The 18,819-nt window shown below is 52.8% G+C and overlaps 1 protein-coding gene across 1 annotated transcript in view; it reads left to right on the top strand.

Moving 5' to 3' along the window:
- The window catches only part of LOC129785776 (ubiquitin carboxyl-terminal hydrolase 42-like), a 142,660-nt gene extending 123,841 nt beyond the window's left edge, over nucleotides 1-18,819 (top strand). Inside the window, exons 12-15 of the mRNA XM_055819962.1 lie at nucleotides 13,772-13,963; nucleotides 14,076-14,268; nucleotides 16,404-16,531; nucleotides 18,665-18,819. Of these exons, the coding sequence (XP_055675937.1) occupies nucleotides 13,772-13,963; nucleotides 14,076-14,268; nucleotides 16,404-16,531; nucleotides 18,665-18,819 (668 nt within the window). The remainder of the gene's footprint in view (nucleotides 1-13,771; nucleotides 13,964-14,075; nucleotides 14,269-16,403; nucleotides 16,532-18,664) is intronic.

An 18,819-nucleotide genomic window follows, 5' to 3' on the forward strand; every position in this document is an offset into this window, starting at 1 on the left:
TGTGAGGCTTTCAGATCACAAAGGGTGGGAGGGGACAGGTTTGCATTCTGGAGGGCAACTCACTGCTTGGAAGCAAATTTCAAGTATATAGGCAGGAGTCATCAATATAACATCTGACTCAGAGAAAAAAAAGCTCAATGCCCATCCCCACAGAGGGCATTGCCCACAGCCCCCATGCGGCAGGAAAGCTGGGACACTTGTTCCCATGGACACAGCTGCAGGAATGGACCCACAAGATCAGTGTGTGACTCTGCAGCTGAAACACCCATCCCCAGAGAGTCTGACAGCAAGAGCAAGAGAACAGTAACAAATAACAGAGACAATGGAGAAAGGAGGCAAAACAGAGTGAGGGTGCGTCTGAGAGAGGCCAGGGCGAGTGTGCCGGGCACTGAGGGCCCATTGCCCTTGCCCAGCTCTGCTCGCCACCTCCCACATGTTGGAAGAAGGGTTCGCCAGAGTCAAGAAGACGCTCAATATGAGTTATGCATCTTGCTCAACTCTATTAGTTTCTAACACTACTTATATAGAACCAATACACATGCATATTCGTAAAGCAGAAATATAATTGGTTATTAGTCTCTAAATGCGCGCGGTTCTCACACCCCTAATTATCATGACTAAAATAAGCATTCTATCCATGTAGCTAATTGTGTTGTTGTGCTTCAGCCTTGTAGTTTGTTACTCCCTATATTCCCATATCACTCCCCATCTTTCTTGGCCCTGCACCTTCTTTCCCAGCAGCTGTAGCTTGTTACAGCCACGGCCTGTTGGCACAACATAATTACTTGGTCTCAGGATTCAAGAATAGCTCAAGGCTACCTTTCTTGTTAACTTCAGCCCAGCAACTTCAGTACAATTCTGATTACAGGTCTATTCTAATACCAGGCCTGGATTGTGCAGAGACTCTAAGGCCATGCTTCTGCATCCATTCTTCTTCACCCACACACCAACATTGCCGGGCAGCTGCTCTCAGCCCCTGTGCTCTGCAGAGGGACCGGGGCACGTGGCTGGAGAGCTGCCCCGCGACTCTGCTGGAGCTCTGGCTGCAGAGGGGGTGGCTCATGCCTCGGGACCCCCAGCCCTGAGGGCAGAGGCTTTGCGGGGGAGGGAGCAGGCCAGGGGACTGCCTCAGAGGAAGGGCTCCCTCAGTCCCTGATATTATCCCAGCTGTACAGGATTTCCCTCCTGGGAGGTGTTTCCCTGTGCCAGGTCTTCCCCTGTCGGTGCTCACAGACCCCATCCCAGCCTCTGTGCACTGCCCCCACACAAACCTGCCTGTCTGCATGGCACTGGCTGGGCGCAGGGTCCTGTCCGCAGGGGGAAGACAGCAGCTCAGAACGACCCTTAAGGCTCCAGCAAAGGTGCTGCTGCTGCTGTTCATAGGCAGATGAGTGGCTGAGGGCACTTCAGAAGGCTCCTGTCAAACCTCCTCATCACTCACAGTTCCAATTAGGAGTCTCAGTGACTTCTTCCAACTAGAGATCTCCATTTTCATTTTAGCCTGCCCTCCCTTCCTCCAAGAGTAGGACACTGAAAACACAAACCCAAGAAAGACCTGTGTTATGATAGCAAACTCTGCCCTGAACTTCCTCATGAAATCTTTCTTCCAGACATATCCGCAGGGCAACCTAGACCTGAGAGCAGCCCTGAACCACGCAGCATCCAAGCAAAAGAAATGGAATCCTTCCCTACTGAGTGTCACTCGGTGTCACCACCGAGCTGTGGGAAGCTCCCCGGCAGGCTGAGAGCTGCCCCTGGCAGGCGGCAGAGCCCCTGCCCCAGCACACAGCCCCCTGGGCTGCAGGGACCCTGTTGGCAAGGACAGCCCTGGGCACCCCTGCCTGCACAGCCACCTTCACAGCCCTGCAGCCGGCCCTGGCACAAGGCAGCCCACATGCCCTGGCCCTTCCACGCTGCAGCAGGGAAGCCCTGCTCTGCAGCACACTGGCCTCCTCCACAGCAAAAGGCTCCCACACGGTCCCACAGGCTGGGGGTGCCCCAGCTGCTGCAGACCCGGCTAGGAACTGCAGAGGCATTGCCCTGCAGCCACAGACTCACCGGCTCAGGGGCTGTGCAGATTTCTCCAGCAGTGAGCTCTCAGCAGCCTCCCAGCCCAGACTGCCTTGAAGCTCTCAGTACCTCGCTCCTGTGCCCTGGGTGCCTGCAGGCAGTGCCTCAGCCTTGCTGCGCTTTGAAGAGGCGCTGCTGGTGGGCAGAGCTGTCTCTCTGCAGTGCTGCCCGCTTGCCATGAGCTCCCTCCATGGCAGGAGCCCGGCCCAGCTCAGCAGCAGGGAGCAGCCCAAGGCAGCCCTTGCTCTGCCCCTCTGGGCTCCCTCCAGGTGTCCCTGGGGCTGCAGGGGAACCTGCTGGGGAACAGCCTGATGCAATCACTGATGCTCCCTGCCTCAGCTGGGTAGAGACACTTCTGTCCAGCAGTGGCATTTCTCTGAGGAAAAAAAAGTTTTGTGCATGAGTATCAACTTTTGTTAACCCATTACTAGACAGGACACCATGAAGACTGCATACTCCTAAACAGCGTCTGTGTATGTGTGTGTCTGGTGGTTCTACAGGCAGGGGCAGAGGGGGTGTCTTAAGTGCTTCAGTAAGCATTGCAGAGTCAATTGAAGCACCTCATTGCATAGTCCTAGGGGTACAAAGACTCAGCTCTCCTTTGCCCAGGCCAGGTCTCTGCTCTGAAGCAAAGCCTTTGCACCCACGGGCTCGGGGACACTTGGTTCCAGGTTTCCTCATGGCAGAGCTGGGCTGGTGCCACAGCTGGGGGGCTTCAGCCCAAATGTGCAGCAGTGCCCTCTCAGCCAGGGGCACACACAGAAGCAACTGGAGCCGTTCCGGTTGCAGACGGAGTTGTGACACTGATGGAGCCAAGTACCAAGGCAGGTGGCAGAGCTCAGCAGAGCTGCTCTGCAAGGGCAGCAGCTTCCAGTTGCTCAGAGATCCAAAACAGAGTTGAAAATTGTGAGGCAATTCATGGCAACCCTACATAATATTTATTCCTCCAGCAATAGATAAGGAAGAAACCAAGATGCTGTGTGGCCTCTGCTGAATTGAGTAAGGGCAGGTGTGGATACAGCTGAGGTTGTCTCTGTCCTCTTCTCCTCTGCCTTCCCTGGCCAGTTCTCCCAGGCCTCTGTGGCTGCAGGCAGGTCTCTGGAGGAGAAGAAGCAGCAGTGGGAGGGGATCAAGTCCCCTGAACTCAGGCAATCTTGAGCAGTCCGTGGGAGCAGAGGCGCGTTATCCCAGGGAGCTGAGAGAGCAGGCTGCTGTCACAGGGAGGCCACTCTCCATCCTCTGGGAAAGGCCATGGAGACTGGGAGAGCTGTGGGAGGGGTGGCATCACCCACCAATGGCACAGGCATTTAAAACATGACTAAAGGATGAGCAAGGGAAATTAAGGCCCCAGAGTGTGTCCACTGATATTATATTTCTGGGTGTATGAAAGAGAAGGTGAGTGGATTGACTCATGGGACATTGTGGGTGGACACCTTCTATGCTTTCGGTGAGAAAAAGACAGGATTGCTATACTTAGAACAGTGGTGGTCTTCTACTGGGAGTCAGCAAAGCTTAAGAAATCATGACCCACAACATTCTAGTGCCCACATTAGGATATTGTGTCCTGCATGGGTACAGAAGTGGATGGGTATAAAAACAGCTGGATGGTTGGTCTCTGAAATAAGTGTTGAGTGCATGGTTCTCTGCCTGGAGGCACCCAGCTAGCAGCGTCCTGCTGGGGTCTGTCCTGCCACCTGCCCTGTTGAGCCTGGTTTGGATGACCTGGAGGAGATGAGAGGGGTATTTTTCATAGCATTTGTAGATGACGCCACATTCAAGACAGCAGACACTGCACTGAAGGAATGGTTGCCAATGTAAAGGACAGACATGCTGCAGGGGTGTTTAAAAAGATACTTGAAGGTATCCAATAATAATAAAAAAAAGAGTCCAAAGTCTTTTCCCTAGAGTGGACTAAGCCCCTGCACTGAGTGAGGCTGGGGGCTGTGTAGATGGATAGTAGTTCTGTGGGATAGGCTTTGGTGGTCCTGGGGTGTCATCAGGCAAAGCATGAGCTGTCAGGAAAAGCAGCCAACAGAATCCTGTGCTACGCAGAGACAGTCCAAATGATTATTGCTTGTCTGCTCATCACGTTATACAATAGATCCAGCACATCTAAGATCCAGGATAAAAGAGACATTGGTAAACTGGACTCAGATCTCTGGAGGCCCACCACAAGGGTCAGAGGTGGAGCACTTGCCACATCAGAAGTTAAGACAGCTGGGCTTGTCCAGGCAGGAGAAAGGAAGATCTTGGGGGAACATGCATCAGCATGGCTCTGGTCCCAGGAAGACACAGTCAGGCTCATGTCCATGCTGCAAGGAAAAAGGACATGAGAGAATGGGCTGAAAGCAGACATGGTCAGAGGACATCAACTGAGAAACTCTTCCAACGTGACAATAGCCAAATGCTGGAATTGGTTTCCCAGAGATTGTGTGCTGCCTCTTTCCCAGAAAGGGACCAATATGCATTTAGGTAAAGCCTTGACAAATGGGGTCTGGCCCTGCTCTGTGCAGGACGTTGGTCAAGAATCCTGCAAAGGTCCCTGCCAGCCTGAAGGATGCTGTCCCTTCTTCCCAAAACTGTTCTCCAATTAGGGAAAGCACTCGGCTGCTCCCTGAGCACTGAAAACTCACATGAGGCGTGGGGCTGCTTCACAGGTGCCCACAAGGTGTCACCTTCCCTCAGCCCATCCTTTCCCTGATACAAGCTCTTCTCTGGTACTCTCCTCACATCATGCAACAAGAACAGAACAGCCTATCAATCCCCATTGACCATGCTTTTCTTGTTGTATATCTCTTCCATATTTTCAAGATGCTTGCTGTGGGAATTGTCCACCTTGGGTAGCAACTCCATAAAGCGCACCATTCTCTCTCATTCACCATAGTTTACTACCATTCCTCATCATCACCACTGTAATCTGTGACCACCACCTCCGCAGACCGAGGTACTTCTTCCTCCTTAACCTGCCTCTCCTTTACCTGGGCTCAGTCTCCACCACTCTCCCCAAATCCATGGCCAACTCCCTGTGGGACACCAGGGACATCTCCTATGCAGGATGTGCTGCACAGGTCTTTTTGATTGTCTTTTTCATTTCAGCAGAGTATTCTCTGCTCACCACCATGGCCTATGACCGCTACGTGGCCATCTGCCAGCCCCTGCACTACAGGACCCTGCTGGGCAGCAGAGCTTGTGTCCACATGGCAGCAGCTGCCTCGGGCACTGTGTTTCTCAATGCTGCGCTGCACACGGCCAATACACTGTCACTGCCGCTCTGCCACAGCAATGCTGTGGGACAGTTCTCCTGTGAAATCCCCCAGACCCTCAAGCTCTCCTGCTCACGGGCCTACTACGGGGAAGTTGGGCTTCTTGTGGTTAGTGCCTTCATAGCATTTGGCTGTTTTGTTTTCATTGTTCTGTCCTACGTGCAGATCTTCAGGGCTGTGCTGGGGATCCCCTCTGAGCAGGGACGGCACAAAGCCTTTTGCACGTGCCTCCCTCACCTGGCTGTGGTCTCCCTCTTTGTCAATACAGGCATTTTTGCACACCTGAAGCCCCCCTCCATCTCCTCCCCATCCCAGGACCTGGTGGTGTCAGTGCTGTACTCGGTGGTGCCTCCAGCAGTGAACCCCCTCATCTACAGCATGAGGAACCAGGAGCTCAAGGGTGCAGTGTGCAAACTATATAGCTGGATTTTCCTCTGAAGCAATAAACTTCTGCTAGCAATTATAAAATAATTTGTTACAGACCCAGACTGTCTCTTCTATGTTTTGATTGTGGTGTTTATTTTTGCTTATGATAATACTGTCATTGCATTTGTAATTCACCTTTGCTTTTCTGCCCCAGTGGCTGTGTAAATGAAGAGCCCTGCTCTCTGCCTGTTTGAACAAAATAAAGGGCCCTTCAGTCACTATTTTCCGCTGAGATCCTTCCTCCAAGGCCTATTTGGAGCTGCAGGGGCAGTTCCTGTGTGCAGAGCTGGAGGGGAAAAGAGTCCTGGCATGGCCGCACTGCCAGGGGGTGGAAGCCCTTGGCTCTGCAGTACTGTCCTCTTCCCACTTCCACGCTCCTTCTGATCCATTGCGTTGCTGCCAGGCCTGAGTGCGCTGGCAGCCTGGTCACAGCCGTGCTGTGTGGCAGTGCTGTGACCGCAGGCAGGGACAGGCAGTGGCACCTCTGTGACACAGCTGGCCTCCATGAAATGTTCTGTATTGACAGAAACCTCCTGAATGCAGCCCTGGGATGTGCTCCCTTGAACCGAGGTGCCTGTCTCCACTGCTCATGACGAGGGCCATCTCCGAGAGGTGCCGAGCAGGGCGCGACACCCCCGAGCTGAGGTGCTGCCAGCCTCTGGCAGGGGCAGCAGGAGGCCAGGCAGTCACTGCGTCTGCTGCACTGCTCTGCCTCCACACGTGCCAGGGAAGGGCTCATGCCTCTGAGCACCCCTGTGTGCGTGAGGCTGGGGTTCAACCACGCCAGCAGTGCATGAGGCCAGCTGAGGTGGGGACACCTCCCAGGGCACGGCCATTTCTGTGTGTGACCGCAGGAAGAAAGCGCGCTGTCCCAGGGAGATTCATCTCAGCCGCCTTGGGCAGGCTCATTGCAAGTGCTCCTGTCTGCTTATCTCACCCTTTCTGGATGGTGCCCTGAAATTTTTCTGAGCAATCAGAGAGGTTCTGGGGTCCTGGCAAAAGGCAGACATCCAACCTTTGTTCCAGAAAGGCAAGAAAAAGTACTGGGGGAATTACAGGCTGGTCCACCTCACCTAAGTGTCTGGGAAAATGATGGGCAAAATGTTCCTGCAGCCACTTCCAGGTACTTGTAGGACAAGAAAGGCATTGCTGAACCTGTAAGTGTAGGGGAAGGAAGTGGATGTTTTGTACCTGCACATCAGCAAGGGTTCTTTACATGGTCTCCTGCAGTCTCTTTATAGCCAGATTATGACATCTCGAGTAAAGAAACGCTGGATATTGTGGGTGAGAATATTGCCTGGGGGCTCAAGCCCATATGTCACCAGAGGTCAAGGCCTTCTGGTGGCCAGTGACTAGTGACATCCCATAGTGCAAGTACCTGGGCCAGCAGTGCTGAATACCTTTTTTACCTCCTCGTATAAGTTGGAAGAATGTTTTTTCAACCCATTGGTGGACGATGCCAAACTGGGCAGAACCCTTGAGAGACCTCCTCTGGTTCACCCTGCCTTGAGCAGGATAGCTGGACAAGGCGATTTACAGAGGTCTCTTCAAACCCCAGTGATTCTAGGATTCATTGACTCTTTCCCTTGGAGAGCTCCTTCAGGTCAGAAGGAAAAACTGAGAGCGGGAAGTACAGCTGTGCACCGATGTACCAATAGAAATTCCACAGCTGCTCTGAGGAACACTTCTCCACTCAAAGCACTGGTAGGAAATCTATGAGCTATGTTGGGTGGGAGAAGCTTCCTTTTCTCTGCTGAGGCACTGGGCCACAGGGAGGCTGGTGGCTGAGCACGGTGTCCTGTGGTCCCTTGTGTCTCAGGAACTCACCATCCAGTGGGAAGGCAATGGCTGTGGAGGGAGCAGGGAGGTCATTCCTGCCTCCGGAGGGGACAGGCCAGGAGCAGGAATGTGGCTGGGAAAGGGACTGTGAGGTCACCTCTGTCTGAAAGAGCAGAGAGGTGAGCCCCTGCCTCATGGCTGGGACACGTGCTGTTAAGCTCCATCTGCCAGTGTCTCGGGCAGGCCAGCAGAAGGCCCCTGGGTGGCACATGGGCTGTGAGATCCCCTCTGCCTAAGGACCTGGGCTCCCTCCAGGAAGGGGCTTATTTCTTGCTTGTCACATCTCTGCTGCCTGAGTACATCTTGGCACAGCAGCAGGCACACAGGTTGGTCATGTCTAGGCAAGAAGCTGAAAGGCTAGCAGCCTTGGAAGAGCGTGGTGAGGCCATGGCGTGGTCAGGTGAAAGGGCACAAGGAGGGTGCTGGGTTGGGATGCCTGCCTGAAGGGTGGTTTCCCAGGTGGTGGAGCTTTCCTTGGAGGTAGGAAAGAGCAGGGGAGAGAAGCATGGCCACACAGTGCATCTCGGACAGTGGAGAGTGGAGATCAGGAGGAGGAAATGTCACTCAAGGGCTAATGCTGTGGTAAGAGAAGTCCTCCACAAGGAGTAGAAGATCTGTGCATGTCTTTGTGTTTCAAGGAACAGAGTGTGAGGCTGGACAGACACCAGTGCATGTGTGGAAACGCCAGGGTGAGAGCAAGGTGGGGAAGCCAGGCGGGTGTCTGCAGCCTGCAGGGAAAAAGCAGCAGCTGTGGGACAGCGTAGGACACCCTGTGATGGACATGGCAAAGGGCACTGGCAAGGCTGGGAGTCACCAAGAGAAGCAAAGTCTTTGTCCTTGTGGTTACAGCCATTGTCTCTGCCACCGAGGCCTATGAAGAGGTAAATTGTCCTTAGGCCCTGGGGCCTCATGGCCTCCTTGCAACCACTTGCAGGACACTCTTCTCCCCTTGAGCGATACTGCCCAGTGAAAGTTCCCAGCATTGGCCACAGCCTGCCACCCTGATTCCTGGCACCTGCACTCTGCTGCTCTCCTGACTCACCACCCCACCCCCCCCCACCCCCCCCCCCCCCGGGAGACGAGACTCCACCATTTCTTTGCTACGAGAGCCAAGGTGGACACGGATGATGCAGGGTTTCAGATTCAGCTGAGCATCACAGTTGTTGGATCATCTGTCAGCTGTGCTAGAATGCCGATGCAAAGAACCTGCAGACACCTAAAGGAGCACTGTCACTGTGCTGTCCTGTGACTGTCGGGGGGGGAAGGGGGGGATGGCCTGACCGCTGGCTTGTAGGATCCCACCAAGACTCTCTCTTCCTGCCCTCCCTCCTTCTTCACTTACTTTGGTGTCTGTAGGGTTGTTTCTCTCACACATTTCTCACTCCTCTCCCTTACAGATGCTGCACACTGTGTTTTATCCTCTCTTCCTCAGGTTATCAGAGAGGTGCCACTGGTATTGCTTATTGGCTCAGCTTTGGGCGGTGACTGGTCCATTTCAGAGCCAAATGAAAGTGTCTTTTATGGACATGGAGTCAGCTGTTGATCCCTTGTCAACTTTGCCAGCCCTACAAACTCCCTGAGTACTCCTAAACCCTTGCCATTTAAACCCACTGGATCTTTAAAGTCCCCAATAAGATGTGAGGTTTTTCATCCTAAGGCTTCCTCACGCTGGTTAAATAAGAATTTTTTTCTTCTTCCTCTCCTTGATTTAGGGTCTTTATGTCAGAGAAGAGATGCATTGGACCTCAGCTGTAGCACCAGGGCCAAGATCAGATGTGTAACAATAACTGTGGGTAACAAGTGCCCAGGGTCCCATGAAAGCAAAAGTTTGCTGCAGAGCATGCTGGGATTGTTGGCAGGTGGCATTGTAAAGGTGAAATGAGATGTCCCGCAGGAAGGCAAACCATGCTGTCCTTGGGACCAGAGAGATGCAGGGCTGGACTGTGCAGTGGTGGCAGGAGAGGGCATTGCTGCAAGTGATATCTCTGCAGCCCCAGAGGACCTGTGGTTCAGGTGAAGCTGATGTCCAGGTAGGACCAAGTGCTTTTGAAAGTGTCCTTGTCTATGGACAACCCATTATCCAAGATCAATGTGAAAACAATTGGTCTGCTCCTCATCTGCATCACCACGGGGATGACCATCTACAGTGCTGGCTAAGTGGGGAGGTCCTAGGAGACTGAAGGTTAGTCAGAGTGGTGCCCACCTACAAGAAGGGTAGGAAGGAGGATGCGGATAACTACAGGTGGATCAACCTGGTCTTAGTGCCAGGGAAGGCTGTGAGCAAATCATCCTGAGCACCATCAATCAGCAGGTGGAGGAAAACCAGGAGATCAGGACTAGCCAGCATGGGTTTATGAAAGGCAGGTCTTACATGATGAATCTGATCTCCTTCTGTGACAAGGTGATCTGCCTAGTGGGTGAGGGAAAGGCTGTGCATGCTGCCTACCTGGACCTTAGGAAAGACTTTTGACTTCATCTCCCACAGCATTCTTATGCAGAAACTGCCTGCTTATGGCTTGGCTGCGTGCTCTCTATGCTGGGTTAAAGCTGGCTGGACAGCCAAGCCCCAGGAGTGGTAGTAAATGGAGTGACATCCAGGTGACGGCCCATAAGGAGTGGTGTTCCCCGGGGCTCAGTGTTGGGGTCAGTCCTGCTCCAGAACTTTATCAATGATGCGGCCAGGGGGATTGCGTGCACCCTCAGTGAGTCTGCATACAACAACAAGTTGGGTGGGAGGGCTGATGTGCTTGAGGGCAGGAAGGCTCTGCAGTGGGATCTGCACGGGTTGGACAATCTGAATGGGACCAATTGTATGAAGTTCAACCAGGAGAAGTGCCAGTTCTGCACTTGGGTCACAACAACCCCACACAACGCTACAGGCTTGGGGAAGAGTGGCTGGAAGGCTGCCTGGTGGGAAAGTACCCTGAGGGTGATGATTGACGGATGGTTGAGCATGAGCCAGCAGTGTGCCCAGGTGGCCAATTTCATCCTGGCTGGTATCAGAAACAGTGTGGCCAGCAGGACCAGGGCAGTGATCGACCCCCTGTAGTCAGAATTGCTTCCCTGTACTCGGCACTCCTGAAGCCAAACCTCGAACACCATGTTTCTGTCTTGGACTCCTTACTTCAAGAGAAACCTTGACGTGCTGGAGTATGTCCAGAGATGAGCAACAAAGCTGGTGAAGGGTCTGGAGCCTTGGTATGTTGAGGAGCAGCTGAGAGGACTTGGGTTCTTTACTGTGGAGAAGAGGAGTCTCAGGGGGGTTCTTACTGCTCTCTAGAAGTACCTGAAAGGATGTTGTAGATGGGTGGGGGTAGGTCTCTTCTCCCGCATAACAAGAGAAAAGGGAAAAAAGGAAACGGCCTCAGTTTGCACCAGGAGAGGTTTACGTTGGGCATGAGGCAAAACATCTTCACTACAAGGGTGGTCAAGCATTGGAACAGGCTGCCCAGGGAGGCGGTGGAATCACCAGCCCTGGAGGTGTTTCAGAAATACATAGACGCAGTGCTTGGGGACATGATTTAGTGATGGAATTGACTATCCTGTGGTAATGGTTGGATTTGATGATCTTTATGGTCTTTTCCATCCTAAATCATTCTGTTTCCATGATTCTATGACACTGCAAGCCTACCTAGACCAGATGCTGAGAAAGCTGGTCCAGCTTAGCCTGCCTCAGTATGGGGGTTGGACTAGATGATCTCCAGAGGTCAGTCCAACCTGAAAAAAAGCCATAGAGCTAAAAGAACATATATAAATTGTGTCAGCACCAATACAGGAGTTCATGTGAAGAATGTTTCTCCATTCAAATTACTTTTGTGAAATGTATTTGACCAATCAGGGAGAAGCAAGCCTGCTTTTCTATGGTCAGGTGGTGGGCCAGAATGAGGGTGATGGGGAGGTACGGTATTAGGAGGGCAACTGGGTCTCAGGAACCCCTAACGCAGGAAGAAGGGCATGGCTGTGAAGGGGCCTATGAGGCCAGTTCTGTCTCTGGAGGTGACAGGCCAGCAACAGGAACATGTGGCTGGGGAAGTCCCTCTGCCAAGGTACAGCATAGGTCCTCTCCAGGAAAAGGGCTGGGGTACAGGCTGTCATGTCCATTTTGCCTGTGGACACGACAGGACAGCAGCAGGCATGTGGCTTGGTCATGTCCCTGGAGAAGCTGAAAGGCCAGCAGGAGTCACGTGGTGTAGAAGACCATGTGCAGGTGACTTCACTTTGTTGAGGGGAAAGACCACGAGAAAAAGCAAACATTGTTGGTTCCCTGCATAAAGGGGGGTTCCTGCGACTGTAAAGCTTTCCTGGGTAGTGGGAAAAAGCAGGAGAGAGGAAAAGATTTCACAAAGTGTAATATTGAAAATGGAGAGTGACTGTCTGGAGGAAGAACTGTCACTCCAAGGGTCCTGCTGTGGTGCAGGAGCTCAGCCACAGTGAATCTGGATCAGCCCGTGGCTTTGTGTTTCAAGGAACAGCCGGTGAGAGTGGAGGTACATCAGTGAACACATGGAACTCTTGGGGTGAGAGCAAGGTAGGGCAGCGAGATGGTGCCTACAGCCTGCAGGGAAACAGGGGCAGGTGTCCAACCATGTAGAACAACCTGCGGTGGAGATGGAAAAGTGTTTTAGCAAGGCTGGAAAGCATGAAGAGAACCCAGCTCTTTGTCCCCTTGGCTATGGCAGCTGTTTCTGACACTGAGGCCTGTGAGAAGACAAGTTGTCCTCATGGCACTGGGTCATCGTTGCCTCCTTGCAGCCCCATGGGGAAGCTGGAAGTTGTTGTGCCATTGTTGTCCTTAACATTGCATTGGATCCCCCACCTTCCATGGTCCCCAGGAAGAGCCCTGAGCCCTCTGTGAGGGACAGCACCGACCTTCCCACAGGCTGCAGGCCATGGCTTGGCCTTTCTGCTTCATCAAGCAAGCCAAGGCTTTGCTCAGCAGCAGAGCTGCCTGCACAGCGCCTTTGCCTACCTGCACTCACAGCCTCCAAGGATGGGCTCTAACAAGGCCATGGGGAGGCTTTCTCGGTCGTGGCCCTCAGCGGGGCTTGTTAATGCTTCCAGGGACATTGGGGTTTGCTTCTGACTTGGTGTTCTTGAGAGGTTTCTTCAGTCTCCTCTGAAGACCTCAAGTTCACAGCACCAAAGACACCCTGGGCTCATTACGAATCAGAAAGCCCTGACAAGCCATGTCTCTCCCATCAGGGACATCTGGTCTTCAAGTCTTGCTTGCACAGTTAATGAGATAAGTTTCAGAAGTACAGTGAAAGAGGAAAGCAGGTAATGAGCACTCTGGAGAAGTGATAGGAGGCTTTTCCAATTGCTCTTGATGCAGAGTGTCTCCTTAATAGGTGTGTCCAGGTGGGAAAAGCAGTCCCTGGAGCTAAACACTGTGTGGACAGCCTTGCTCCTCAACTCTACAGCCCCACTATTTTAGTCCTCAGCCCCATGGGACTTACATCACTTTACATGAGACTTCTTCAACCAACTCTGCAGCTGAATATAGCAAGTGCTTGGCAGTAATTATTGCCTGCTTTCCTTAGAGAACGGGGTATAAACAGAAAAGTGGGATTGCTTATCAAGGGCTGTGTGGGGGAGAGGATTAGAAACTACTAAATAAAAAATACATTTCTCAGATACTCAAGCAGATCCCCATGAGGTCTATTGCCACAACTGAAGAGTTGCCCATAGGGAATATTAGAGACACTACTGAAAGACAGTCCAACTTTTCCTCTCTGAACCTTAAAGGAGAAGCTGCATAGGTAAAATGGATTGGCGTGATCATAGAGGAAGAGGAGAAAGGCATCTGGAGATGAACTTCTTAACCCAGAGCTGTAAATCAGGAAACCAGGATGTCAGCGTATTCCAAATGCCTTGAATTCCATAAAAGGTGTGAACTTTCGGGAACTCATGAAAAATACTAGGATGTTTACAAATCTTTTTTATATCTGTAGAAATTCCCCCACTTTGATCTACATATACGCAATGAACGGTATTAACAACAGTACAGCGTCTGCCTTGAGACGCCAGCTTCATATCTAATGCCATTCCATTTTGCACAGCTATAGGGGCTATTTCTCACACTTCTTCCTGCAGAGCCTTCATGGCACCTGCAGGGTCCTTGGCCATCTCTTCCATTGCTGTGCATCCCTTTATCACTGCCTTCTCATATTCAGGAACCGCTAACCAAGGAGTAACCAAGGCCACAAGAAGGCTGATGATCTGGGCTATCATTATGACACCTATTACATCTGAGAAGCTCATAGGCCACTTGGAGGCACGTGGCCATGTTGGCAAGATTGAGGTCCCTGGAGTCTCCAGCTTCCTTGGGGGACTGGCCATCAGCAGCCCAGCTGGTTATGGCTGCAGTAAGAAAGGCACTTGGACTCTGAGACAAAGTGTCATTTCAAATGGCCTTGGTTAGAGCAAACTCTCCTCACACGGAGACAACCGTGTCAGCTGTATGCCGTCCCTTCCGAGGCCGGGAACACAGAGTTTACAGTGTTGGGAGAGTGGTGCAGCAAGTTGTGCAGATCCTGCCTGCAGAAGGCTTATCCCACATTGTCTCCTGTGAGACCTTCAAGTGCTTTCTGCCAGGGAAACCCATTCTAGTCATCACTTCTCGTGTTCTAAGAGGAGATGTTCACTTGGGAGTTGGTAACTGCAGTCCCAGGTAAAGGTAAGGGCGAGCGGTTGGCCATTCACCAGCAGCTTCCTGCAGATTTCTTCTTCCAATATGGCTTGTCCTGCAACCCAGGGACACACTCAGCACAGCACAGCCTGAAGGCCAAGAGGTACGTGGAGCACAGCACAGGCCTGCTCAGGTTTCCTGTGACACTCATCACTAACTCCTTCATGTACAATGGTCCTCTGCTCACATTCTCTGAACCTCCTGATGAAGGTTAGAAGGAGAACAACATCTCCTTTAGACTGCTAGGGAAAGAGACCTTTACTTGAAGGCCTTGGTTGAAGAGAAAGCGGAAGATGATCCCTCACCAACATGGCACAAATGCTCTCATGGACTTGTTTTGAACAAAAAGACAATGTAGGAGTGGTGAAAATTCTGGACAACATCTTTGAGTCAAGTATGGGTGAATCTGGTAAAGTAGAAATGAAGGGCAAGTCAGCAAGACAAATTGTAGAAGGGCTGAGTATAGAGGAAAGATCACCTCCACCAGCCCCTGGGCAGAGCTCTTCCTAATGCAGCCCTGGATGCCATTGGCCTTATTTGAAAGGTGCAAAGCCAGGAGAAGAAGAGGTTTTGGGGACACCTGATAACAGCTTTCCCATGTGTTCTTGGGTCATATCAGCAAGAAAAGGCAAACAGGTTTATGCCTCTTGTGCATGATGGGAGGATGAAGGCAATGGGCATCAGCTGAAGCAAGGGAAGACAATCTTTCTCCCCATAACAGCAAGGAAGATGTGTATGACTGGGAGTGAGGTCAGTGAAGAGTCACTGAGATGCTCAGGGGCTGGAACACTTTCCTGAGAGGGGAAACTCTCTATGCTGGGTTAAAGCTGGCTGGACAGCCAAGCCCCAGGAGTGGTAGTAAATGGAGTGACATCCAGGTGACGGCCCATAAGGAGTGGTGTTCCCCAGGGCTCAGTGTTGGGGCCAGTCCTGCTCCAGAACTTTATCAATGATGCGGCCAGGGGGATTGCGTGCACCCTCAGTGAGTCTGCATACAACGACAAGTTGGGTGGGAGGGCTGATGTGCTTGAGGGCAGGAAGGCTCTGCAGAGGGATCTGCACGGGTTGGACAATTTCAATGAGTCAAGTTGTATGAAGTTCAACCAGGAGAAGTGTTAGTTCTGCACTTGGGTCACAACAAGCCCACACAACGCTACAGGCGTGGGGCAGAGTGGCTGGAAGGCTGCCTGGTGGGAAAGTACCCAGAGGGTTCAGGTTGACAGATGGTTGAGCATGAGCCAGCAGTGTGCCCAGGTGGCCAATATCATCCTGGCTTGTATCAGAACAAAGGCGTACCAGAAACAGTGTGGTCAGCAGGACCAAGGCAGTGTTCGACCCCTTGTAAATGGCTGAAGCCAAACCTAAGACACTGTGTTGTCATTTTGGGCCCCTCACTTCAAGAGAAACGTTGAGGTGCAGGGGAAGGCTCCTTGCAGCTCTCACGCACCTCTGGTGGACCCCTTGCACTGGCAGACCCCGTAGGGAAGGGTGCTTGCCCACTACCCCATGATGCTTCTCCACAGCCAGGACAGACCCCCAGTACAGCCCCACCAGCGTTCCCCAGGAAGGGGCATGTGAACGCCACACAGCTTTGCTACCCTGACAGCAAGACCAAGATTGACCTCTGGCCCAGACCAGAGAGTGGAGAGGACAAAAACAACCCAAAAGTACCCCAAGGTCCCCTCCCAACTCCACCCTCAAGGAAGGCTGGCCAGCACACAGATGTTGGCATTGCAGGGTTGGTGGTGCTGGCCCCGTGTCTTCCCCTTTCACATGAAATTCAACTCCCAAAACAAAACACAGCTGAAACAGGAAACTACGGTGGGAATGGGAAATCTGCACTGAGCACAGGAAAGCATCAGCAGGATGGGAAACCATTGAGATGGGCAGTTGTTCCAGAATTAAAAGTCAAACCATCACAACGCTGGCTGAAGCAGGTGCTGGTAGAATGATCGCCATGGGGACAGAACACTGTTTGCCCCAACAAATGCCAACTGGCCAGCCGCCACGGCACATATTGCAGCAAACTCCTCGTGGTGCTCCTGCCCTCCGGGTAACCCCCAACCAGCTCTGCCGGCCAGAATCTCACCCCATCACCCCCCTTTGCTTCCCCCAAGAGAGAGGTTCCCCCTCCAGCTGCCGATGGTGTCAGAGGTGCTCGGCATGAGCTTCAACACTCCGACCATGCCACCACCAGTCACTGCTGGCATGCTGCCCTCTGCCAAAACCACAACAAAGCCCCAAGGTGAGGTCTGGGAGGGCAGAGCCCGTAGATGGGTGGCCGTGCCAAGGAAAGCTTGCATTGCCCTGGAGGTGGCTTGGATTTGTTGTCATTTTTGAGAAGTGGGGACCACCCCAGCAAGCCCAGAGAAGCCCCTGGACCTGCCCGAGCTGTGGCCAGATGCCTTCAATGAGGCCTCTCCTGAGCTGGCAGAGGACAGCATCAGTTTCAGGATGAGCATTTGTCCACCATGGACAGCAGTGACCCGCTCACGTGGCTTGACAGCATCCTGGAGCTCCCTAAAGTTCTCAACAGCTGCTGTTTGACAACCCTTCTCAACAAGCTCCCAGAGCTCTCAGAAAACGTGGCAAATGGTGGCTGCTCCATAGAGCAGACAGTGACTGCAGGGCTAGGGGACAGCAAAGACACAGACAGTGGTGTCCCTGATGTCCATGTCTTGACCACCACCCTCACCTGACCTCTTGGAGTACATGATGGAGGGCGAATGTCCAAAAGAAAAAATTGGCGGCCGCGACGCAGGAGGACACCAATTCCTCCTGGTGGAAGGTGGCAACATCCCCCTGTCGCATGCTGGTCTGAGACCGGAGCATTGTTCTGTTTGTCTTCTTGGGAACAGAATTAAGACTCAAAACAGAGTCAAGAGCCAAGGAACTTTATTTGCCCAACAATCAGTCTGTGAATGCAAAGGGAGAGAGAGCGAGAGAGAAAGACAGAAAGAAAAGAAAGAAAGAAGGAAAAATAAAAGAGTTCAGAGCAATAGCTACCACCCGGAGCTGCAGCATCCCGACAGTCCGATTCGTTTCCAAGTCCAGTGGCAGAACGTTCCATCCAATGTTAGGTGGTTCCGTTTTTTTATAGAGTTGTTACAAGCTGTTCTGCTACACCACACCTTCCACCCGGCAATGGTGTACGTGCCCAACATTCCTCAGGGGCCTCCAGGTACCTTTATCCCCCTGACCCCCGGTCTGGGCACAAGCACAGGGGTTTGGTTAAGTTTTGCAGGATCAGCCTCCCCTGTTGCTCCATGGCGTCAGTCAGCTTCCTCCTTAAACCTCTGCAGTGGCAGTGGTGTGATCTTCCTGCCTTAAATCTCTTCTGTAGCAGTGATATCTTCCTGCCTTAACGACGTACAGATCGTTCACTGTGGTGATGGCATGAGCTTCCTGCCATAGCAATGCTGAGAAAACACATCTGCTATGGCGATGGTGGGTCTCACCGGTGCAGTTTCTCACACCCCCTTGCTGTACCCCAAGGGGAAGCAGGGTGGGCTGGCAGCGCTCCTCCCCACCTGCCTGCCAGGGAGTCCCATGGAGCTCTCTCAGGTGGGTACGATGGACACTTCAGAGGAGAGCTGAAGTGTCCAGAAAACCAGAAGGGTCCAAAAGACCAGAAGACCAGAGGGTCCCCAGAATGGTCCCCCAGAGAGTCTCCTGCAGATCCTGCTGCAGAGTCCCCTGGCCAGACCCACGGCTGCCGCTCAGCATCATCTGCCCCACATGGCCCAATTGGTGGAGGAGGCACTGCAGAGGCAGCCCCGGGTCATTTTGACCCACTTGCAGTCACCACTGGGTGTCCTCTCCAGACGGGTGGTGCCCAGATCGAGCAAGGCTGCTGGCAAAAAAGCCAAGCACCCTGCACTGGCTGGTACCCCCAGGATGCTAAAGACCTCCCTACGAGACAGCATGACACCCAGGAAGTGCAAGAAGATGGTGGTCTGCTAGGTGGCAAAAAGCTCCAAAACCCTCTGGGAGGGGAACCTGGACAGGGACGGCACAGCTGCGGGCTGTAGTGGGCAGCAGGTGGGCGGCAGCAAGCAGAGGGCACCCAACAGCGACTCCGTGCTCACCAAGTGAGCCAGAACCCTGAGGGACTCCAGGAGACAAAGTGCCCCACACTGCCCTGACCGCTGTTGATATATTGATAGAGAAGGTGTGGAGCACAGATCCCTGTGACGTGTGACCTGCACCCGCCCACTACAGCCCCAGCCCTCTCCCATATCTCTCCTTCTTAATTCATTAAAGGCTTGATGTTCCGTGCACAGTGCCTCTGCTTGCGGTCATTCACGCAGTGGGACACAGGGATTAATGCAGCCCCTGCCGCATGCAGAGAACTGACCTTCCACACTCCCCTGTCTAGGTGACACCTCCACCGACATGACCCACTCTCTAAAGCAGTTTCAAATGAAGGGACTTCCCATCAAGGGAGGCAGCCTTGGCAGGGGTGAGAAACAAAGACCAGGTCGTGAAAAGAACACCGTTAGCTACGTTGCGCAGGAAGAAGCCTTCCAATGA

Source organism: Falco peregrinus, chromosome 16, assembly GCF_023634155.1.
Source record: "Falco peregrinus isolate bFalPer1 chromosome 16, bFalPer1.pri, whole genome shotgun sequence".
Taxonomy (NCBI): Eukaryota; Metazoa; Chordata; class Aves; order Falconiformes; family Falconidae; genus Falco; species Falco peregrinus.